Genomic DNA, 25114 nt, shown 5'->3' with positions numbered 1-25114 from the left:
AGAGAGACATGATCAGAAATGGCAAAGCACAGAACAGCAGATAGTGACTTGAAGTGATTGTGGGTGGGCTAAGACAGTTTTTGTCTCTGAGGAAAATAGGTGAGGAAGGTCACCAATTTGTAATATCCCAGAAAAGCCACTCAGCTCTAGCTGGGTCTGTGATGACTCTACAGCTCTATCCACTACCCTTTCCCCAGAGTTGAAGTTCAGGTTATAAAGCCCAAGTGCTCAGAAACAAAGGGCTCTGTCCACTTTCTTCCTTCCAGATCTATGGGACCTAAGAGCTGGGGGTAGGTAGGTGATTTTCCAAGTTGATCATTTGGCCCCCAGCCCTCCCTTGTCCCTGGCACTGAGTTTTGTTTGGGAAAGCAGAGGGTGCGGATATAACTTGGAGCTTCTTGGCATCTAATTGTGTTGCCTCGTTCATATCATTGATCCTTAATTTCCAGTGGGTTTTGGAAATTTCCCTAAATGTAAACCTATTACACTTTACACTAAGATCATGGTGAGCTCCTGACTTTTGACCAGTTCTGAATTATGACACCTGGCCCAGACCCAGAGCAGGCTCTCTTGTCCTTTGTCACCTCGGACATCTCTAAATAAAGGACGAGAAAAGAACATACTCTACATAACTACAAGCTTATGCTCCCAGAGTGCCTGAGCAGGAATAGTAATAAAACACTGAAGCATACTTCCTATATAGAAGACACTATTCTAAGCATGTAGTATGTATTAACTCATTTCATTCTCATAACAACACTATGAGGTAAGTAATATTGTTACCCCATCTTTTAGATGGTGAAATTGAGGCACAGAGAGGTTGAGTAACTTGCTCAGGTTTACACCATTACTTTGTGGCAGAGCCGGGGTTCAAACCCAGGTAGTCTGGCACTAGAGTCCATGCCATTGACCATAATGCAATACTGACTGCAAAGGCAGGGAGCAACCTGGGACAGGTCTATTCTTGTCAGGACCTTGCAGCTAGACAGGTATCCATTAGCTCAGAGTGCCAGGTGGTGGTGGTGGTGGTGGTGGTGGTGGTAGTAGTAGTAGTAATAGTAGTAGTAGTAGTAGTAGTAGTAGTAACAGCATCAATATACATATATTGAGCACTTAATGTGCCAGGCACAATACTAAGTACTTCTATGATCTCATCTAACCCTCACAACAATGGAGGGTTGGTGGGGGGGCACTTCTCCAATTTACAGATGAGGAAACAGAAGTCTCAGTGGGATTGAGTATCTTGCCCAAGGTCACACAGTTTGGAGGAGGTGGAATTGGAATCCAGGCATCTCTGACTCTAAAACTGCACTCTACCACACTACCTTCCTGTGAGTGCAGTCCCACAACTGGCTACACCTATAGGGGAGACAAATCAGAAGACACAAGCAGTCCTTCCCTTGAGAAACTCACAATCAGTGGTAGGAGAGGGATCAGATGCACACACAGGAAACAGAAAGTGAACAACCTCAAATTACACTCAAGGGTTCTCATTCTAAAAGACTGGAGAGTTTAGAAAGGAAAAAGATCATTGAGAGAGGAGTTATGGGGGCAGGGGCTTCCAGCAGGGAGGGTAGGGGCAAAGCTGGGCTCTGAAGAAAGAATGGGAATAGCCAAAGTGAAGGAAGAGATAAAGAGCTGGCAGAACTGCATAAGCAAATCAGGAATATAAGAATGAGGGTTGTGAACACAGCATGAGGGGCTAATCCTCAGAGGTTCTGAGGAGTGAGATTAGAATGGTAGGGTGAGGCCAGACTGAATCATAATCATAGCAGCTGCTTTTATTGAGCACTTAGTCTGTGCTAAACCCTTGGCATGCATTATCTCATTGAACCCTTATTACAATTCAGTGAAGTAGGTACTGCAGTTACCCCATTCTGCAGATAAAGAAAGTAAAACTCCATAAAGAAATTCACCTAAGGTCACACAGCTAGGAAGTGGCAGAGCTAGCAGTCAAACCTAGTCATTGTGACTCCAGGACTCACACTTTCATCCAAAAGGCCTCAAAAGCCAAGCTGAGTGGGGGAAGATCTAGCACAGTGTCATCAACATCAGAGGTACTGAAATGGATTGAAGGAGAATGAATGAAGTGATAGGCAAACACTTGATGGCAGTGCTTTTCTTACCTATGCTCTCACAAGCATTCCTGTTTATTAAATAGCCTCAGCAAGTATTTAGTAAGTTACATTTGGCAAACGAGAACTAGCCAATGGGTACCACTCATCTAATGCCAAGAAGTTTGGTGGTGACAGAGATTCCTAGCAGATCTGAAGAGATGGGAAAGAAGGTGCCTGTCCAGAAAACTGGAACTGCTCACGACTTGCTCAGGTTTCCTTTGTTTCCAGTGACTAGCGTAGAGCCCGCCTTCGGTTATTTAGATCTCAAAACAGAGGTTCCAGGCACAGATCCGTTTCTGTCAGTCCCCATTCTCACCCTTTGCTTCTCCTGTTTATTTCTCCTAGATTCAGCTCATCGAAAGCATTGGCAGAAAACTTTCTGTCCTGCAGGAGGCCCAGCGAGGATTGCTGGAGGACATCACTGCCAATTCTGCCCTTGGGGAGGAGGTGGAGACCAACCTAAAAGCCGTCTGCAAATCCAATGAGTTTGAAAAATACCGTTTGTTTATTGGGGACCTGGACAAAGTAGTCAACCTGTTGCTGTCACTCTCTGGTCGACTGGCCCGTGTGGAAAATGCTCTCAACAGCATCGATTCAGAGGCCAACCAGGAGAAGGTAGGGTTGAGGTCTCCGGGGTGTGGATGGAGGGAAGTGCTATCTGCTTCTTCCCAGGGATCCCTCTTTCAAGTTTGGCTAGTCTGGAGGCAGCAGAGCATAGTGTGAATAGTGTGGGCACTGGCTTTTAAGTGGAAATTCTGGCTTTACCACTAAGTAACTGTGTGATTGTGGGCAATTCACTTAACCTCGCTCTGTCTCCATCCCTTCAAAAATAGGGTAAACACACTACCTACCTCATGGGGTTGTGAAACTTAAATTGGATAATCCATGTTAATGACTTAAAACAGAGCCTGGAACAAGATAAACACTAAATCATTGCTAGCTGCCAGTAGTAGTAGTAGTAATAGTAGCAAGTAGTTGAGATTGGGAGTCTGTCAATTTCATAGGTTGGGACGCTCTGCGTAATTCCTGAACCCAAATGGCATTACCTTTTTCTATCCAAGTGGTTCTTGGATACAAATTTGAACCCACAGTGAAAGGCACATATGCTTGTGCATACACACATGGATACACACACACACACACACACACACACACTCACACAGAGACACACACTGTTTTGGAAGCCTCGTCACAGCGATGGTTTTTTTTACCAGATGGAAGGTGTACGAGCTGGCTTTGTCAGAGCCTTCCCCCACCCCAATCCCAGTGGTGGTCCACAGATTAACAACAGTTTAGCGATAGAAAGAGGTGATTGCTCATCCCCCATCCAGAATTGCTGTCATGTTTATCCTCCCCTTGCTACAGGAAAGAAAGGCTTTTGCATGAAGGTGGACTTCAGGGCAAGAAATCTAGGACTGATCACTGAGCAGAGGGGCTAGTGGCTTTGTGGGAGCATCACTGGTGGAGCACTGGGTCGGGCAGATGACTGGTCATTGGGATATAGCCCTTATTGGTCTTCTGCTTCCCCAGTTGGTGCTGATAGAGAAGAAGCAGCAGCTGACAGGGCAGTTGGCAGATGCCAAGGAGCTGAAGGAGCACATGGAGCGCCGGGAGAAGCTGGTGTTTGGTATGGTCTCCCGCTATCTGCCTCAGGACCAGCTCCAAGATTACCAGCACTTTGTGAAGATGAAATCTGCTCTCATCATTGAACAGCGAGAGCTGGAAGAGAAGATCAAGCTCGGGGAAGAGCAACTCAAATGTCTCAGGGAGAGCCTACTCCTGGGGCCCAGTAATTTCTAATTCCACCAGCAGACTGCCTACACCATCCCTGCCCCGCCATAATGGGAAGCGCTTTCAGTCCTTGTTAGCACTTTGTTAGCAAGTAGATAACAGTTAGTTAGTTAGCAGTTTGTTCCATATTCTCTACCCTGGACGTCTCTCACTGCCCCTTAACCTAGCAGTGTTCCCAACCAGCTAAGAGGACCTGGGGAGGCCCCAAGCTTCTACCCAAGGGAGTAGAAGCAAGAAGCAGGAGCTGCAGCAAAGTGTGATCATACAACCACACTTTCCTTCCCACAGTTTGCACGGCCAAGCATTCACCACACACAGGACCAACAAAGTGCCTTCGTTATTCTTTGTACTAGGACACCAGGAACATCATGTACTCAGCCACCCACCCACACCATCATCAGCCTTTGAAGTCTCTCTCAGAGAGAAGTTGCCTGTGCAGCTCCACTCTTCCCCAGGGCTCGTGGCCCAGCCATTTCCCACAGAGATCTGGCTGTCTTGAGGGCATTCACCTACCACCAGCTTCAGGGCCTCACCCCAGCTTTGCAGTAGGAAGCACAGAAGGAGGAATGACATTTAACAGAATGTGAGCAAAGGTTGGGAATCGCCTGATACCCTGCTAGAAGGAGCTATGCTTAAACAAACTGGCTCTACCCCTGCCTTCCCCATTATCTAGTTGAGGGGGAGGAGGCCTATCTTCAGCCCCAGCTAGTGTGGCCCTCCTCCTGTCCTAAGACTTTGGCCTACCACTTCCTGTTTCATCTTGCCTTCTCACTGCTGGGAGTTACAGGTGCCTACCCTAAGGGCTTGACACTATGGGCCATGAATAGCTCTACTAAAGCTGACTTCTGGATACATGTTTTATTATTGGGGGGAGGGGGTTGTTGTTATATTTTAAATGGCCTTTTGATTTTATTTATTTTTATGTCTTGATGGTTTTTTTTTTCTTTTTTAACTAATAAGGTAAGAAGAGGGGAGTTGGAGAGGGAAAAGTTAGCCCAGAAGGAAAGCATTGTCTGCAGATCAGCCTGAATTCACCATGGCTAGGTAAGCAAGTGCCAAGGCCTTGAATTCTTCCCACCATAGCTAACAAGTGTCTAAGGAAGGAGTTCTCACTTCAAACTCAGAGTTTCCCCACTGTGGCCTGGCCATATACTTCCCTTGAAGTCTGGATGACCATGAGCTTAGAGTTCCCCAACAGGCTTCAACTGCTTCTTATTTTTTCTTGAAACCAAAGAAATCTGAAAGGGACAAAGGTTCACCCATTTCTCTACCATTTCCAAGCTAAGGAAGGCGTAGAGGTGAGCTCAGGAAGAGCTCCTCTATCTAATTGTTTTCTTATCCTGTGGCCTGGCTCGAGGAACCGAAATTCATGGTAGCTGGAAGCTCCAGCCAGGGCCAGCCCCCCAGAGCAAGTTATAATCCAGCCCGGATCTTAGGCACACAAATAATGAATGCTGCTGCTGTGGCCACCGGTAGCCAGTTTCTATCCTGGAAAAGCCCTCAGGTGGGTGATGGCAGGAAGGGAGTTGTGGCCAAATGCTGCCCTGTTACCCAGCTCAGTCTTCTGTTCCTTGCTAACTGGGGCCCATGCTTGGTATTGCACAGCCCTGTGCAGCCAACCCGGCATTGGCATCGCTTCTAGTTACTGCTCAGTTCCTCAGGGTCCTTGGAGGTTAACTGTAGCAGCAGGGGTGCCTCATTCAACCAAAGAATTTGCCAAGGAACTTTGCTGCTGCTACAAATACTGGTTGCTAGCTTCCGTTTCCTCTTCATTGTATTTGGAAACAATGGAAGAATCTTGGCCAGCAGGGTGTCCTGTGGGGAGGGGTGCCCTGAGTATGCTCTTAGTACACTGCTGCTGTCAGAACCACTGTTAAAATGTCAACCTGCCATTCTCCCATCAAGTGGAGGATTCTGCTCTATTCAGGAAGGCTGATGGCTTATAAAGGGCTAGGTTTACCTAAGCCAAGGTTGCATGAGATGGGGGAATGCTTTGAATAGAGGCTGTGGTTGCCATCATTTTTTTTTTTTTTTTTTTTTGTAAACAGGCTCTTAAACAGTGAGCAGGCGGAGATGTCCTGTATTGGGGAGGATGAGGCCAATGTAGCCCATCATTCTAATATATTTTTTTTTTTTGCCAGAACAGCTTTTTGGGAATATAGCCCAGGGAAAAAAATAGCCACTTACCTGGACACCATGACCATGCTCTGGGCTTTTCTAGTCAGCATTAGAATGATTGTATCTTAAGTTTATCAGACTAAAAGTACTATTGACTTTGTTATTTGTGTTCCTTATCCCACCTCCAATTATTTTAAAGTTGGGATCAGAGTACAAGAATGCTCATTTTCACACGGAGGGACAGTTTCCAAAGCACTTAATACTATATTGAGCAGTGAAGCTCGGCAAAGGTGAATGACCAGACAGGCACAGATGCCCCACAATGCTGACGTGGCAGGCCCATCATGAGTGATAGCACTGCAAAGCCACCGGTATTACTTGAGATGCAGTATCTCTTGCCTGTTCTCATTTCCTGTGCTCAGCCCTCCACCAAGGCCTGCCAGGGAGTAGCAGTTTGGAAGGCAGGGCAAGGGATTTCCCCGTACAGGCCACAGTGGGTAATGTGTAAGCACAGTGGTTGAAATTTAGAGAGGAATCAGTGTAAGGGGCTTTGGGTAATTGAGTCTCCTTGAGTCCCACCAGCTGCAGGCTCAGCCAGGGTAGAGCAGTAAATGCTCAAGGGGAAGCCAAGAGAAAAAGGACAGAGACACTGAAAAAAAAAAAAAGCCCTAGAAAGTGAGAGACTGGAAGCTGAGGAACGGAGAGGGTGAAAAGATGAAAAGCCTCTTTCAAGGCCAGGTTCAGGTTCTGTTTTCCATTTCACCTCATGTGCCAAAAAGCTGCCGAGGGGCACCAGAGCCACAGCCTTAACCCCAGCCTCCCTAAAGGTGCTGCTCTGCCAGTAGCAGGCCCCAAATGGAGGAAGCTGGGCACATTTCTGGCCACTTCCTCCTGTCTGGAGCTTGATGTCTCCCTCTGTCTTTGCCAAAGGAGTTGTCTATGCCAATAATATTTCTGTAACAGCATATTGTATTCTTTGAAGATTAGTAGGTCTTTAGAGGGGGTGGGGCAGGGGGCAATTTCTATAGAGAAAGAACCAGTGTTTGTTTGTTGTACAAATGTTGGGGGGGGTCATCTATCCCATGTGAAGCTATTATTTTTCTGAATCTTATTGTTTCTGCATTTGTGTCCTCCACCACTCCCTTCTTGGCTGACATTGATATGCCTGCCAGATTGTCATCAAGGGTCATACTTCAATAAAAGGTGCTAAGGACAAAAAAAAATTATCTCACGTGTTTTGACTAAGGTCATGGAAATTCCCTAATAAATATTCTGCTGAAAAGTATTGGAAAGGAATTTGGTCACCTATCCATAGTCCTTCATAAGTAACCGTATGATCAGAGCCTTACCCACATCCCTAAACCCTTATGCTGGCCACTCAGGGATAGCACTGATGCTACACCATTCATTATTCCCAGTACAATAACTGAGAATTCAGGAAGAGTCAACAATAGGCATGATCTCAAGTGTAGACCTCAGCAGTATACAGAGTCCAGTTCTGGAGTCTATCCTGATCAGAGGTGAGCCACTTTCTAGACCTCCTCCAATCTTGAGTTCTCTCTACTAGTATCATCTGACTTCTACCTAATAGTTCAGTCTCACACATTTACTCTTAGTCACTGATCAGCTTTCCAAGATAACCTCAAGATTTAGACCCAAATATACTCCAGGCAGCTCCTCTGACCCTGAAAATCTTTCATATTTGCCCCCCCATCCATACATTATTGATAAAGACTGTTGTGGCTTAAAAATAATAAATGATAGCCACCAGCTATATACTAAGAGGTTGTTTGTTAGAAAGGCAGACTCCCAGGCTCCACTCGAAACCCAATGATAATAGTCTGCATTTTAACTAGACTCCCAGGAGATTCATATGCATATTAAAAGTTGAGAAGCACCAGCTTATCACAAACAGGCTCAATACATAGTAACCATCATTCGAGTCCTGATTTACTCAATTCATTCTTTTCCAACCCAGACACATTCTTGCTCTTCTCATATTGTCACAACTACCTGCCTAAATGAGTTTAGCAAGGTCTCAGGACACAAGGCTGATATATAAAATCACTTCTGTTTCTATACACTAGCAATGAACAATCTGAAAACAATTTCATTTATAGTAGCATCAAAAAGAATAAAATACTTAGGAATACATTTAACAAAAGTATAAGAATTTTATACTGAAACTGAAAACATTTTTGAAAGAAATTTTTTAAAATTCAATAAAGGCACTCTATGTTCATCGATTGGAAGAGTTAATATTGTTTAGATCACAATACTCCCCAATTGACCCACAGATTCAGTGCAATCCTTATGAGAATCCCAGCTGGTTTATTCGCATAAATGGAAAAGTCAAACCTAAAATTCATATGGAATTACAAGGGGCCCAGAATAGTCAAAACAATCTTTAAATATAACATAATTGGAGGACTCACACTTCTTAATTTCAAAATCAAATCTCACTACAGAGCTACAGTAATCAAGACCGTATATGTACAAGGTTAGACATAAAAATAAATGGAATAACATTGAGAGTACAGAAATAAACCCTCATATTTATGGTCACTTAATTTTCAGTAATGGTGCCAAGACAATAAAATGGAGAAAGAATAGTCTGTCAACAGATGATGCAGGGACAACTGGGTATCCACATGGAAAAGAATGAAGTTGGATCTCTTCCTTACACCACACAACAAAATTAACTTGAAATGGATTATAAAGCTAAATGTAAGCATTAAAATTACAAAATTCTTAGAAGAAAACATAGGAATAAATCTTCCTGACATTGGGTTAGGCAATGATTACTTCAGTAGAACTCCAAAAGCACAAGTGACAAAAATATCAATAAATTGGAATACATCAAAACTTTAAACTTTCGTGCTGCAAACAATACCATCAAGAAAGTGAAAAGACAATCCACATAACTGGAAAAGTACCTAATATTGGGCTTTTATTCAGAACACATAAAGAACTCTTACAATGCAAAAACAACCAATTAAAAATGGGCAAAGACTTTTTCTTTTTATCAGAATAGACGTTTCTCTGAAGAATATATGCAAATGACCAATAAGCACAGGGAAAAATACTCAACACTAAGGAAATACAAATCAAAACCACAATGAGATACCAGTTCATACTGACTATGATGGCTATAATAGAAAAGGCAAACAATAACAAGTGTTGGTGAGGATATGGAGAAATTGAAACACATACATTGCTGGTGGGTAAAATGTAAAATGATGTGGCCATATTGGAAAACAATTTGGCAGCTTCTTTAAATGCTAAACATAGAGTTTCCATATGACTTAGCAATACCACTCCTAGGCATATAGCCAAGAGAATTGAAAACAGGCATTCAAACAAAAACATGTACACAAATGTTCAAAGCTGCATTATTCATAACAGCCATAAAGTAGAAACAACCTAAATGTCCATCAGCTGAGGAAGGGATAAACAAACTTTGTTGGGATATTATTCAGCCATAAAAAGGAATGAGGTACTGATACCTGCCACAACATGGATGAACCTTGAAAATGTTATGCTAAGTGAAAGAAGCCAGTCACAAAAGATCACATATTGTATGATTCCATTTATATGAAATGTCTAGAATAGGCAAACCTACAGAGGCAGAAAGCAGATTAGTGGTTGCCAAAGGCTGGTGGGCTGGGAAAAATGAGGAATGATTGCTAATGGGCATGGGGTTTCTTTCTGGGGTGATGAAAATATTCTAAAATTAGATTGTCATCAAGGTTGCCCAACTCTGTGAATATACCATAAACCATTGAATTGTACACTTTAAATGAGTGAGCTGTATGGTATATGAATTATTTCTCAATAAAAGTGCTTTTTTAAAAAAGAAAAACACTTTGGCCTATTTCTGTCAGTCTCATTCCTATTGACAAAAATCTGAATTGATGGTAAGCATGTAGTTCATGCCTGAGCCTGAAAGATACAATATCCACACCATTTGTGTTTTGGGAGGGAGCTTGTCATTACATCCTTCCCCATGCAGACTTGGCAGACCCAGCAACACAAGGAGTAAGAGTAGTCTCAGCTCTATCTCATGACTTCAGCGGGAATAGTAGGGATGGGACCTATTGGGGAAGAGGGCAATCTTTCTAGGGAAGGAGTATGGTAGAGTAGATAAGGACTTCAACTCTTTAGGCAAATAAATCAGGTTTTAGATCCTGAGTCCACCAACTTACTATGTCACCTATACAAGTTACTTGACCCCTCTCAAGCTTCATCTCTAAAAGGGGGCTAATAAAAAGCACTACCTCAAAGTGTTATGAAGATTAAATGAGATAATCCATATGAAGCACCTAAAATAATGCCTGCCATACAGTAAGCATTCAATAAATGTTAGCTGCTAGATTTATTATTTTTATTGAGGTGAAATTGAAGCAAAACCATATAAGGAAAAGTAAAGCACCCTCAGCTTTGGAATCAGACAGCTCTGTTAAGGTGACCTGGGTAAGTCACTTCATTTATGGAGCTTTAAGCTCCTCTGTAATAATGAGGATAATAATCCTTCTCTAGGGAGGCAGTTTAAAGCCTAGACACTGGAACCCACACCACCTGGTTTTGAATACTGTCTCCACCACTTACAAGTTGTGTGACCGTGAGCATATTTAACTTCTCTGTGTGTGGGTATCCTCTTCTGTCCATTGGAGGTAACAAAAATACTTACACCTCCTTGGGTTGGTGTGAAGAATTATTGAGTTAATCCGTGTAAAGCGCTTACAACAGTGCCTAGCATACAGTAAGTACTCAATGAATATTAATGGTTGTTACAAAGCTAAAGTAGGAAACAAATGAGATCCTTGGTAAAGCTAGGCATGTAGTAGGTCCTCAGTAAAAGGTGGTTCCCTTCCTCACCCATCCTGCTCTGTGAACCAGGTCAAGATTTCCTCGGACTTGCAGAGAAAATGTTTCAGACTAAGGAGGTCCTCATGGTAAGTAGAATTTTCTGGCAGGCTCAGTACTACCATCTGATGGGAACAATGCCATCTATTAGCTGCCTGCAAGATGACCACCTATATTCCTAAGAATATACCCCATTCAGAGCAGTAGGGAAAGAATTATTTTGCCTGTGGACTACTTGGGCTCCAATTTGAGGATGGCTTAGGGAAATCTTCTACTTCTCCTCAAACTTCCTCTTTAGATTTGGTGTCAACTTAAATGTCATTGAGTTCCCTACCCTAGGTTAGGCACTTTTACATATGTGCCACTATTTTTTTCTAGCTAGATATACAATTTTAAACAAAAATTCTCATTTAATCCTTACAACATCTCTGTGACTTTTAAACACTTTATTAAATAGAGATTCAGAAGTGAATAAAACAGGCAAATTGTCCACCTTCATGAGGCTTCCATCCTAATGAGACAATTACATAATACTTTATTTATAGAAATATACACACATAATCATTTTTTACCCTAGTAGAGCAAGACAAAACAGACTTTTCCTTGATTCCACAACTATTAGCAATAGGTTAAATTCATGACTCTCTTTGCTACTGTAATAACTAAAATATTTTTATGTTAATTTTTAGCAGTGATATTCTTATTTTCTGACTGAATGGAATTTGTAATGGGATTTTTAAAAAATGCCTAGCAAAAGGATGGCAAACCCCTGTCCCTGAAGAAGTTGGATTTAAAGATGGTTTAGACAGAAAGGTTGAATTCCACTATTAATAAAGACAACTAACTTATATCACATGGAACGAATGCCCAATTTGTGCATGGTTCAAACATAGCCACAGGCTAAAGGGTTCTGGCAAAAGCCTCTCTGCTACTGGGCAATGTAAATCTTAAAAGACCATGCTTTGTTTGTAAACTAAGTTTCTTAAATATGTCCCTTCATCCTGGATTTGCTCACTGCTGCTAACTGAGTGAAACAACATGGTTTGAATTTCCATTTTTCTCTCAGCTACTGATTTTCCATCTAAAAAGGATAATTAATGGAACTCACTTCTTTGGGTGCTGAGTTGGTCATATTTTTTACAGAGGAAATAATTTGGGAAAAGGCCATGAGTGACAAATCTTTCCAACTTGAAAATGCATTAGGTTAAATGTGAATAAGTCAAAGTGCTGGAAAAAATCATCTGTACCCTGATTTGTCCACATTTTTTAGTTTGAGAAAGGTAAAATAGCAGACCAAACCCATTAGTAGATACAATAAATGATAACTTCTATTTGACAGAAATCTCTTATTTTGGCTAAGCTTAAATAGCTACTGTTTAGAAGTCTCATACATGACTATATATTTAAACACCTTTTACAAATAGGAAAGCTTTATTTTTCTTTCAGAAAAGTAGGCAATGGTAAGAGTGAGGAGAGGCAGATAGAGAAGAGTAATGAGACTGTGGGTAAATTAGATAATGCAATGCATTTAGAACATAATTTTGGTCACTTTCACACAGCCTGGTAGCTATTAAGTAAGCCTGTTGTAAGAATCAGACAAATCCGGTTTTGACAAACATAGCCTAAACCATGTCTGTTACTGAACAATCCGAAAATGAGGAAAATCACATGTCTTCTGGACCTTGCTGTAATGGAACTCAGACCCTTAGACCTAGAGCCATCTCTGCCCTCCCTCTGAGACCTAGAGCTCCACTGTCAGGTCTGTGAAGCGGATACTTTTGGGGTTATTAAAGAAGTAATACCCCCTCCTGGCTCCAGGCTCTGAATATATGGTGCATGTAACACCACTCTCCACACCTGGCCCCCAAATGGCATACAAGGCCAGGTCCCTCTAATTGGCCTCACTGCCCACAGGATAAAGTCCTGACTCCTTGCATACAAGGCCATTTGTGATCTGTCTCCTGTGGACCTCTCTCTTCTCCAGCTAGGACTCCTGACACCTCCTCACATTCATCCTCAGCTCTAGCCAGTTCTCCAAACATGTCATGCAGTCTCATCCCTCTATGCTTGCAGAAAGACAGGTTCCTCGGCCTGAAAATCCCTCCCCTGACTTCACCCATTTAACTAATTCCAGCTTGTCCTTTGATGTCAACTCGGAATTCACCTCTTTCAGAAACATCCCTTTATTATACTTATAAGAGTATATGATATTTGGATAAGTTAATTATTTATGCTTTCTCTCTCTTGCTTTAGGCTGTGGGCTTTTTGAGGACAGAAAGTAATTTAGACCACCAACACTTTTCACAATGGACCTAGCTCATTGTAGACACTTCAGAAATAGAGGGTAGTAATATTTTATGAGAGGGATGCATTCATGAAGTCTTTACTGTGAGCCTCATATTCTGGAGATATTTTATGCTGGCTTCTCTGCCTCAACACAATTATTAAATATTGGAGAGTTTTTTTTTAACATCTTTATTGGAGTATAATTGCTTTACAATAGTGTGTTTCTGCTTTATAACAAAGTGAATCAGTTATACATATACATATGTTCCAATATCTCTTCCCTCTTGCGTCTCCCTCCCTCCCACCCTCCATATCCCACCCCTCTAGGTGGTCACGAAGCACCAAGCTGATCTCCCTGTGCTACGCAGCTGCTTCCCACTAGCTATCTATTTTACGTTTGGTAGTGTATATATGTCCATGCCACTCTCTCACTTTGTCCCAGCTTACCCTTCCCCCTCCCCATATCCTCAAGTCCATTCTCTAGTAGGTCTGTGTCTTTATTCCCATCTTGCCCCTATGTTCTTCATGACGATTTTTTTTCTTACATTCCATATATATGTGTTAGCATACAGTATATGTTTTTCTCTTTCTGACTTACTACACTCTGTATGACAGACTCTAGGTCCATCCACCTCACTACAAATAACTCAATTTTGTTTCTTTTTATGGCTGAGTAATGTTCCATTGTATATATGTACACATCTTCTTTATCCATTCATCTGTTGATGGACACTTAGGTTGCTTCCATGGTCTGGCTATTGTAAATAGAGCTGCAATGAACATTTTGGTACATGACTCTTTTTGACCTATGGTTTTCTCAGGGTATATGCCCAGTAGTGGGATTGCTGGGTCGTATGGTAGTTCTATTTGTAGTTTTTTAAGGAACCTCCATACTGTTCTCCATAGTGGCTGTATCAATTTACATTCCCACCAACAGTGCAAGAGTGTCCCCTTTTCTCCACACCCTCTCCAGCATTTATTGTTTCTAGATTTTTTGATGATGGCCATTCCAAGCGGTGTGAGATGATATCTCATTGTAGTTTTCATTTGCATTTCTCTAATGATTAATGATGCTGTGCATTCTTTCATGTGTTTGTTGGCAATCTGTATATCTTCTTTGGAGAAATGTCTATTTAGGTCTTCTCCCCATTTTTGTAATGGGTTGTTTTTTAGATATTGAGCTGCATGAGCTGCTTGTAAATTTTGGAGATTAAGCCTTTGTCCGTTGCTTCATTTGCAAATATTTTCTCCCATTCTGAGAGTTGTCTTTTCGTCTTGTTTATGGTTTCCTTTGCTGTGCAAAAGCTTTTAAGTTTCATTAGGTCCCATTTGTTTATTTTTGTTTTTATTTCCATTTCTCTAGGAGGTGGGTCAAAAAGGATCTTGCTGTGATTTATGTCATAGACTGTTCTGCCTATGTTTTTCTCCAAGAGTTTGATAGTGTCTGGCCTTACATTTAGGTCTTTAATCCATTTTGAGTTTATATTTGTGTATGGTGTTAGGGAGTGTTCTCATTTCATACTTTTACATGTACCTGTCCAATTTTCCCAGAACCACATACTTAAGAGGCTGTATTTTCTCCACTGTATATTCTTGCCTCCTTTATCAAAGATAAGGTGACCATATGTGCGTGGGTTTCTCTCTGGGCTTTCTATCCAGTTCCATTGATCTATACTTCTGTTTTTGTGCTAGTACCAAACTGTCTTGATTACTGTAGCTTTGTAGTATAGTCTGAAGTCAGGGAGCCTGATTCTTCCAGCTCTGTTTTTCTTTCTCAAGATTGCTTTGGCTTTTCGGGGTCTTTTGTGTTTCCATACAAATTGTGAAATTTTTTGTTCTAGTTCTGTGAAAAATGCCAGTGGTAGTTTGATAGGGATTGCACTCAATCTGTAGATTGCTTTGGGGAGTACAGTCATTTTCACAATGTTGATTCTTCCAATCCAAGAACATGGTATATCTCTCCATCTATTTGTATCATCTTTAAATTCTTTCATCAGTGTCCTATAATTTTCTGCATACAGGTCTTTTGTCTCCTTAGGTATGTTTATTCCTAGATATTTTATTCTTTTTGTTGCAATGGTAAATGGGAGTGTTTCCTTAATTTCACTTTCAGATTTTTCATCATTAGTCTATAGGAATGCTAGAGATTTCTGTGCATTAATTTTATATCCTGCTACTTTACCAAATTCATTGATTAGCTCTAGTTGTTTTCTGGTAGCATCTTTAGGATTCTCTATGTATAGTATCATGTCATCTGCAAACAGTGACAGTTTTACTTCTTTTCCGATTTGGATTCCTTTTCTTTCTTTTTCTTCTCTGATTGCTGTGGCTGAAACTTCCAAAACTGTGTTGAATAATAGTGGTGAGAGTGGGCAACCTTTTCTTGTTCCTGATCTTAGTGTAAATGGTTTCAGTATTTCACCACTGAGGATGATGTTGGCTGTGGGTTTGTCATATATGGCCTTTATTATGTTGAGGAAAGTTCCCTCTATGCCTACTTTCTGCAGGGTTTTAATGATAAATGGGTGTTGAATTTTGTTGAAAGCTTTCTCGGCATTGATTGAGATGATCATATATTTTTTCTCCTTCAATTTGTTAATATGGTGTATCACATTGATTGATTTGCGTACATTGAAGAATCCTTGCATTCGTGGGATAAACCCCACTTGATCATGGTGTATGATCCTTTTAATGTGCTGTTGGATTTTGTTTGCTAGTATTTTGTTGAGGATTTTTGCATCTATGTTCATCAGGGATATTGGCCTGTAGTTTTCTTTCTTTGTGACATCTTTGTCTGGTTTTGGTATCAGGGTGATACTGGCCTCGTACAATGAATTTGGGAGTGTTCCTCCCTCTGCTATATTTTGGAAGAGTTTGAGAAGGATAGGTGTTAGCACTTCTCTAAATGTTTGATAGAATTCGCCTGTGAAGCCATCTGTTCCTGGGCTTTTGTTTGTTGGAATATTTTTAATCACAGTGTCAATTTCAGTGCTTGTGATAGGTCTGTGCATATTTTCTATTTCTTCCTGATTCAGTCTCAGAAGGTTGTGCATTTCTAACAATTTGTCCATTTCTTCCAGGTTGTCCATTGTATTGGCCTAGTGTTGCTTGTAGTAATCTCTCATGATCCTTTGTATTTCTGCAGTGTCAGTTGTTACTTCTCCTTTTTCATTTCTAATTCTATTGATTTGAGTCTTCTCCCTTTTTTTCTTGATGAGTCTGGCTAATGGTTGATCAATTTTGTTTATCTTCTCAAAGAACCAGCTTTTAGTTTTATTGATCTTTGCTATCGTTTCCTTCATTTCTTTTTCATTTATTTCTGATCTGATCTTTATGATTTCTTTCCTTCTGCTAACTTTGGAGTTTTTTGTTCTTCTTTCTCTAATTGCTTTAGGTGTAAGGTTAGGTTGTTTATTTGAGTTGCTTCTTGTTTCTTAAGGTAGGATTGTATTGCTATAAACTTCCCTCTTAGAACTGCTTTTGCTGCATCCCATAGGTTTTGGGTCGTTGTGTTTTCATTGTCATTTTTTTGTAGGTATTTTTTGATGTCCTCTTTGATTTCTTCAGTGATCTCGTGGTTATTTAGTAGTGTATTGTTTAGCCTGCATGTGTCTGTATTTTTTACAGATTTTTTCCTCTAATTTATATCTAGTCTCATAGCGTTGTGGTCGGAAAAGATACTTGATATGATTTCAATTTTCTTGAATTTACCAAGGCTTGATTTGTGAACCCAGGTATGATCTATCCTGGAGATTGTTCCATGAGCACTTGAGAAGAATGTGTATTCTGTTGTTTTTGGATGGAATGTCCTATAAATGTCAATTAAGTCCATCTTGTTTAATGTATCATTTAAAGCTTGTGTTTCCTTATTTATTTTCATTTTGGATAATCTGTCCATTGGTGAAAGTGGGGTGTTAAAGTCCCCTACTATCATTGTGTTACTGTCGATCTCCCCTTTTATGGCTGTTAGTATTTGCCTTATGTATTGAGGTGCTCCTATGTTGGGTGCATAAATATTTACAATTTTTATATCTTCTTCTTTGATCGATCCCCTGATCATTATGTAGCGTCCTTCTTTGTCTCTTGTAATAGTCTTTATTTTAAAGTCTATTTTGTCTGATATGAGAATTGCTACTCCAGCTTTCTTTTGAATTGCATTTGGATGGAATATCTTTTTCCATCCCCTCACTTTCAGTCTGTATGTGTCCCTAGGTCTGAAGTGGGTCTCTTTTGGACAGCATGTATATTGGTCTTGTGTTTGTATCCATTCAGCCAGTCTATGTCTTTTGGTTGGAGCATTTAATCCATTTACCTTTCAGGTAGTTATCAATATGTATGTTCCTATTACCGTTTTCTTAATTGTTTCAGGTTTGTTATTGTAGGTCTTTTCCTTCTCTTGTGTTTCCTGCCTAGAGAAGTTCCTTTAGCATTTGTTGTAAAGCTGGTTTGGTGGTGCTGAATTCTCTTAGCTTTTGCTTGTCTGTAAAGGTTTTAATTTCTCGATCAAATCTGAATGAGATCCTTGCTGGGTAGAGTTATCTTGGTTGTAGGTTTTTCTCCTTCATCACTTTAAATATGTCCTGCCACTCCCTTCTGGCTTGCAGAGTTTCTGCTGTAAGATCAGGTGTTAACCTTATGGGGATTCCCTTGTGTGTTATTTGTTGTTTATCCCTTGCTGCTTTTAATATTTTTTCTTTGTATTTAATTTTTGATAGTTTGATTAATATGTGTCTTGGTGTGTTTCTCCTTGGATTTATCCTGTATGGGACTCTCTGTGCTTCCTGGACTTGATAAACTATTTCTTTTCCCATATTAGGGAAGTTTTCAACTATACTCTCTTCAAATATTTTCTCAGTCCCTTTCTTTTTTTCTTCTTCTAGGACCCCTATAATTTGAATGTTGGTGCATTTAATGTTGTCCCAGAGGTCTCTGAGACTGTCCTCAGTTCTTTTCATTCTTTTTTCTTTATTCTGCTCTGCAGTAGTTATTTCCACTATTTTTTCTTCCAGGTCACTTATCCGTTCTTCTGCCTCAGTTATTCTGCTATTGATACCTTCTAGAGAATTTTTAATTTCATCTACTGTGTTGTTCATCATTGTTTGTTTGCTCTTTAGTTCTTCTAGGTCCTTGTTAAACGTTTCTTGCATTTTCTCTATTCTATTTCCAAGATTTTGTATCATCTTTTCTATCATTATTCTGAATTCTTTCTCAGGTAGCCTGCCTATTTCCTCTTCATTTTTTAGGTCTGGTGGGTTTTTTCCTTGCTCCTTCATCTGCTGTGTGTTTTTCTGTCTTCTCATTTTGCTTAACTTACTGTGTTTGGGGTCTTCTTTTCACAGGCTGCACCTTCGTAGTTCCCGTTTTTTTTTGGTGTCTGCCCGCAGTAGCTCTGGTTGGTTCAGTGGGTTGTGTAGGGTTCCTGGTGGAGGGGACTAGTGCCTGTGTTCTGGTGGATGAGCCTGGATCTTGTCTTTCTGGGGGCAGCTCCACGTCTGGTGGTGTGTTTTTGGGTGTCTGTGGCCTTATTATGATTTTAGACAGCCTCTCTGCTAATGGATGGGGTTGTGTTCCTGTCTTGCTAGTTGTTTGGCATAGGGTGTCCAGCACTGTAGCTTGCTCATCTTTGAGTGAAGCTGGGTCTTGGTGTTGAGATGGAGATCTATGGGAGATTTTCGCCATTTGATATTACGTGCAGCTGGGAGGTCTCTCGTGGACCAGTGTCCTGAAGTTGGCTCTCTCACCTCAGAGGCACAGCCCTGACGCCTGGCTGGAGAACCAAGAGCCTTTCATCCCCCCGATAAAAGAGAGAAAGGGAAAAATATATATATCTTTGCTCCCAACGTCCACCTCCTTTATTTGGGATGATTCGTTGTCTATTCAGGTATTCCACAGATGCAGGGTACATCAAGTTGATGGTGGAGATTTAATCTCCTGCTCCTGAGGCTGCTGGAAGAAATTTCCCTTTCTCTTCTTTGTTCGCACAGCTCCCGGGGTTCAGCTTTGGATTTGGACCTGCCTCTGCGTGTAGGTCGCCTGAGGGCGTCTGTTCTTTGCTCAGACAGGACGGGGTTAAAGGAGCAGCTGATTCGGGGGCTCTGGCTCACTCAGGCGGGGGGGGAGGGGTACGGATGCGGGGCGAGCCTGCGGCAGCAGAGGCCAGTGTGACGTTGCAGCAGCCTGAGGTGCGCCATGCGTTCTCCCGGGAAATTGTCCCTGGATCATGGGACCCTGGCAGTGGCGGGCTGCACAGGCTCTCGGTAGGGGCGTTGTGTATAGTGACCTGTGCTTGCACACAGGCTTCTTGGTGGCGGCAGCAGCAGCCTTAGCGTCCCATGCCCGTCTCTGGGGTCCACGCTGATAGCCGCGGCTGGCGCCAGTCTCTGGAGCTCCTTTAAGTGGCACTCTTAATCCCCCCTCCTCGCGCACCAGGAAACAAAGAGGGAAGAAAAAGTCTCTTGCCTCTTTGGCAGTTCCAGACCTTTTCCCAGACTCCCTCCCGGCTAGCTGTGGTGCACTAACCCCTTCAGGCTGTGTTCACGCTGCCAACCCCAGTCCTCTCCCTGCCATCCGACCTCCGAAGCCCAAGCCTCAGCTCCCAGCCCCTGCCCGCCCCGGCGGGTGAGCAGACAAGCCTCTCGGGCTGGTGAGTACTGGTCGGCACCGGTCCTCTGTGCGGGAATCTCTCCACTTTGGCCTCCGCAGCCCTGTGGCTGCGCTCTCCTCCGTGGCTCCGAAGCTTCCCCCCTCCGCCACCCACAGTCTCCACCCGCAAAGGGGCTTCCTAGTGTGTGGAAACCTTTCCTCCCTCACAGCTCCCTCCCAATGGTGCAGGTCCTGTCCCTATTCTTTTGTCTTTGTTTTTTCTTTTTTCTTTTGCCCTACCCAGGTACGTGGGGAGTTTCTTGCCTTTTGGGAGGTCTGAGGTCTTCTGCCAGCGTTCAGTAGGTATTCTATAGGAGCTGTTCCACATGTAGATGTATTTCTGATGTATTTGTCGAGAGGAAGGTGACCTCTGCGTCTTACTCTTCCACCATCTTGAAGCTCCTTGATCTTTCTTTTTTTTAATGTAGGCATTATAACTATCAACTTCCCTTTCAGTACTTCTCTTGCTTCATCCTATATGTTTTGGTATGTTGTGTTTTCATTTTCATTTATTTCAACATATTTTTGATTTCCCTTTTGGTCATCTTTGACCCACTGATTTTTCAGGCGTGTGTTGTTTAATTTGCACATATTTGTGAATTTTCCAGTTTTCCTTATTTATTTGTTTCTAGTTTCATATCATGTGGTCAGAAAAGATACTTGATACGTTTTCAATCTTTTTAAATTTGCTAAGACTTGTTTTGTGACAACATCTGATCTATCCTGGAGAATGTTCCATGTGCACTTGAGAAGAATGTGTGTTATGCTCATTGTGGATGGAATGTTTTGTATATGTCTGTTAGGTTCATTTGGTCTAAAGTATAGTTCAAGTCTAATGTTTCCAGATTGATTGTCTATCTGGGTGATCTATCCATTGTCAAAACTGGTGTATTGAAGTCCCTATTGTTATCATACTGTTGTCTATTACTCCCTTCAGATCTGTTAGTGTTTGCTTAATATGTTTAGGTGCTCTGATGTTGGGTGCATATATATTTACAATTGTTATCCTCTTGATGAATTGAGCCCTTTTTCTCATTACAATTTTTGACTTAAAGTCTGTTTTCTCTAAAGAATGAAATTTTGCCATTTGCACCAACATGATTGACTTGGGGGGATATTATGCTAAGTGAGATAAGTAAGACAGAGAAGAAAAATACTGTATGATATCACTTATATGTGGAATCTAAAAAATACAACAAACTAGTGAATAAAACAAAAAAGAAGCAGACTCACAGATATAGAGAACAAACAGTGGTTACCAGTGCAGGCAGAGGAGAGAGGGGCAATATAGGGGTAGAGGAAAAAAAAGGGTTATTATGGGATTATAATGAAATCATGTGTGTGAAACATAAAAATTGTAAAGCACTTTAGAATTTAAAAAATCTTTCATTCAATAAAAAAAAATAAAGTCTGTTTTGTCTGATATAAGTATAGCACCCCTGCTCTCTTTTGGTTTTCATTTCTGTGGAATATCTTTTTCACCCCTTCACTTTGAGCCTATGTGTGTCCTTGAAGCTGAAGTGAGTCTCTTATAGGCAACATATAGCTGGGTCTTGTTTTTACTTAATCATTAAGTCACTTTATGCCTTTTGATTGGAGAATTTAATCTATTTACATTCAAAGTAATTTTTGATAGGTAAGAACTTACTATTAAAAGCTTATTAATTGTTCTCTGGCTGTTTTGAAGTTCCTTTGCTCCTTTTTTCTTCTCTTACTGTCTTCCTTTTGAATTGATGATTTTTCCACAGTAGTGTACTTTGATTCTCTTTTCTTTATTTTGTGTTCATGTATTATAGGATTTTTTGTGTGTGGTTACCCTGAGGCTTACTGGAAACATTTTATGATATAACAGTCTACTTAAGCTAATAACAACTTAATATTGATTATATACAAAAACTCTACCCTTTTGCTCCCTCCATTTTATGTTTTTGATGTCACAATTAACATGTATTTATATTGTGTAGCCATTAACAAATTATTGTAGATATTTTTAAAACATCTTTATTGGAGTATAATTGCTTTACAATGGTGTGTTAGTTTCTGCTTTATAACAAAGTGAATCAGCTATACATATACACATATCCCCATATCTCCTCCCTATTTTTAATACTTTTGTCCTTTAACTTTTATACTAGAGTTATGTGGTCAACATACCACCTTATTACAGTATTAGAGATTTCTAAATCAGACTATATACTTAACATTACCAGTTTGTTATATATTTTCTTATGTTTTCATATTACTCATTAGCATCCTTTCATTTCAGCTTGAAGAACTCCTTTTAGCGTTTCCTGTAAGGCAAATTAGGTGGTGATGAACTCCCTCACTTTTTGTTTTTTTGTGAAAGTCTTTATCTCATCTTCATTTCTGAAGGACAACGTTGCTAGGTAAAGTCATCTTGGTTGGCAGCTTTTTCTTTCAGCACTTTAAATATATCATCTCATTCTCTCCTGGTCTGCAAGGTTTCTGCTGGGTTCCCTTGTATAAGAGAGTTTTTTCTCGTGCTGCTTTTAAAATCTCTTCTGTATTAGATTTTAGACAGTTTTATTATAATGTTTCTTAGAAAAGATTGTTTTGGATTGATATTATCGGGTGGCCTCCTAGCTTCATGAATTTGGATATCCAAATCTCTCCTCAGGTTTGGGAAGTTCTCAGCCATTATTTATTTAAACTTTCTCCTTCTCTTCTCTTTCTGGGATTCCAATGACACCATAGATTGTTTCTTTTAATGATGTCCCATAAGTCCTATAGACTTTTTCATTCTTTTTTTCTTTTTGTTCCTCTGACTCAATAATTTCAAATGATCTGTCTTTGAGCTCATTGATCTCTTTGGTCCAATCTGATGATGAAACTCTCTTTTGAGTTCTTCATTTCAGTCACTGTATCCTCAGCTCCACAATTTTTGTTTGGTTCTCCTTTATGTTTTCTATCTCTTTGTTGGACTTTATTTTGTTTTTGTATTTTTTCCTGATTTTGTTAAATTGTTTATCTGTGTTCTCTTATAGCTCTCTCAGCATCTTTAGAAAAATTACTTTGAATTCTTTGTCAGGCAATTCACATAACTCCATTTCTTTAAGGTCAGTTACTAGAAGTTTACTATGTTCCTTTGGTGGTGTCATATTTCCCTGATTCTTTGTGATCCCTGTAGTCTTGCATAGGTTCCTGCACATTTGAAGATGCAGTCACCCCTTCCAGACTTTATGGACTGACTTTGGTAAGGAAAGGCTTTCACTTGCAATTGGAGCATGATGGAGCATGATGTGACCCTGGATCTGGTGGTGAAGGGCACAAATTCAGGGGCATGTGGTGGCTCCAGGTCTGAGTGGGGTCATGATTTCTTGTCAGCTCAGGCTGCTGGGATCCACAGCATCAATAAATGCGTGGTGAGCACTGTGGGGGGTTGCAGTGGCTACAGGGGTTGTGGGGGTCCTCAGCTGTACCTCCAGGTCTAGCAGCTAGAGACCAGGGCAGGCAGTGGTGGTAGCTGGAGCTGGTGGCATGCACATGCTTGGCTATGGGGGCCAGCTGCAGGTGCCTGTATAGTGGGAGGGGCTGCTTGCAGACATACACACAATGGTGGGGGCCAGGGCCAGCAGTAAGGGACTGGGCCAAGTGTTGGTTCACAGTGGCAGCTGTGGAGGACCTGGGTATTGGCATGCGCTCCTGTTGCTGTAGGGTCTTCCCATGAGTGTACATAAAGCAGTTGAGGCCAGGGAAGGAAATCAGCTAGAGTTATGCAGGTGCAAAGCTGGAGGGGCTAGTAGCAGGTGGGACCAGTGGTTCAGGCTAAAGACAGGAGACAGGACCAGAGCCAGGTCCACAGCAGTTTCAGGGGCCTTGTTTGTTGGCATGCACTATAGCGGCTGCAGTATCTCCACATGGGTTTGTGCCCAACAGTGGATGTGGGTGATGAGGGTCAGGCCAGGGGCATGCAGGTGCATAGCTAGGGGATGGGGGAGGCTAGCTGCTGGTGAGCCCATTGGTGGCTCACCTGGATATAAGGCCAGTGACTGGATATAAGGCCAAATCTAGACCCATAAGCAGCTGTGAGGACCTTGACTACAGGATCTTGCCATGGGAACAGACGTAGCAGTGATGAGAGACAGGGTGCTTGTGTGCTAGTGAACAGCTCAAGGGACTATCCCCAAGCACTCATATAGCAGTTAGGGTCAGCCACAGGCATCTAGACTAGTGTCTTGCATTCACATGGCTACAGAGGCCTGGGCTGGCTGCTGGTACAGATTTCAGGCTCCAGCAGGAGAGGGTAGAGGGAGCTGGGAGGGTCTTGGGTAGCTGGCATCTGTGAATGCGAATACCTGTGGAGCAAAAAATGGTGAAATCTGCAGGAGATCCACACAGGCTGTGCTGGCCATTGGTTTCTTTAGTGGCAAAGGCTGCTGGGTCCTCTATAGAGCAGGCCACTGGGAACCATGGACTCTCCTGCTGCATAGCTAATACTGGTAGCCCTGCTCTCTTTTTTGTTCCTTGCCACCTCTATATGTCTCAGCTTTGCCAGTCTCTGGGTGAGAAAAAACTGAAATGGGTCCTCCATGTGGTGCCTTGAAAGGCTGGGGAAGCTGGTCACTCACCCCATTCTCCCTTTCCTAGCAATGTAACTCTTTCTAGCTGGAGAGTTACTTCTTGGCACTGAGTAATGTCACTTGGGGGATGGGATGATGCAGGCAAAATGAAGCTGTTGTTCCTTCTCTTTTTGTGTGGTTATTCTTAGGTTTTTTATTCCACTGTGTTGCTGAAGTTTCTTCAGTGGACTCTTGTGGTCTCCCAGAGCTGTTTCTGTTTGTGGATAGCTATGTAATTGTTGATCTTTGTGGGAAGACAGAGGCTTGGTATTCTACTTCACCATCTTGATGACATCACTCCTTAGCTTTGGCTTTGATATTTGCAGACTGAATAGCCAATATATTCTTCAACTTTTAATTAATTAGTTTATGTTGTGGCAACAAACAATTCCTAAATTTAGATGGCTTACAACAAACATTCCCTGTGATTCTTACATGAGGGCTAATGGTTAGTTACAGCTTTGCTGTTTGGCTGGGCCTCATGAATCTTTTCATTCAGTGACCCAAGCTAAAGGTACTGCCACTCCCTTTGGCCCACTCTTCTCTTGTTGGAAAGCTAAAGCTTGAGGGAGACAGAGCCAAACCATGAAAGGGTATTTAAACCTTCTTTTCTGATGTGAGGTATACCATATCCACTATATTAGTTAGCTATTGCTAAATGATAAATTACAAAAAAGTTAGCGGCTTACAACAACACATTCATTGTCTCACAGT

General features: G+C 41.6%; 1 protein-coding gene across 5 annotated transcripts in view; it reads left to right on the top strand.

The window, feature by feature from the left end:
* Positions 1–9783, top strand: part of SHROOM4 (shroom family member 4) — a 214810-nt gene extending 205027 nt beyond the window's left edge. For all 5 annotated transcript variants that reach the window (XM_057538371.1, XM_057538370.1, XM_057538372.1 and 2 more), the window contains 2 exons: positions 2463–2732; positions 3648–9783. In XM_057538371.1, coding sequence (XP_057394354.1) covers positions 2463–2732; positions 3648–3917 — 540 coding nt within the window. In that variant the 3' untranslated portion in view covers positions 3918–9783. The remainder of the gene's footprint in view (positions 1–2462; positions 2733–3647) is intronic.
* The last annotated feature ends 15331 nt before the right edge of the window (positions 9784–25114 follow it).

This window comes from Balaenoptera acutorostrata, chromosome X, assembly GCF_949987535.1.
Source record: "Balaenoptera acutorostrata chromosome X, mBalAcu1.1, whole genome shotgun sequence".
Lineage (NCBI taxonomy): Eukaryota > Metazoa > Chordata > Mammalia > Artiodactyla > Balaenopteridae > Balaenoptera > Balaenoptera acutorostrata.
This window is presented reverse-complemented; position numbering and strand designations above follow the sequence as displayed.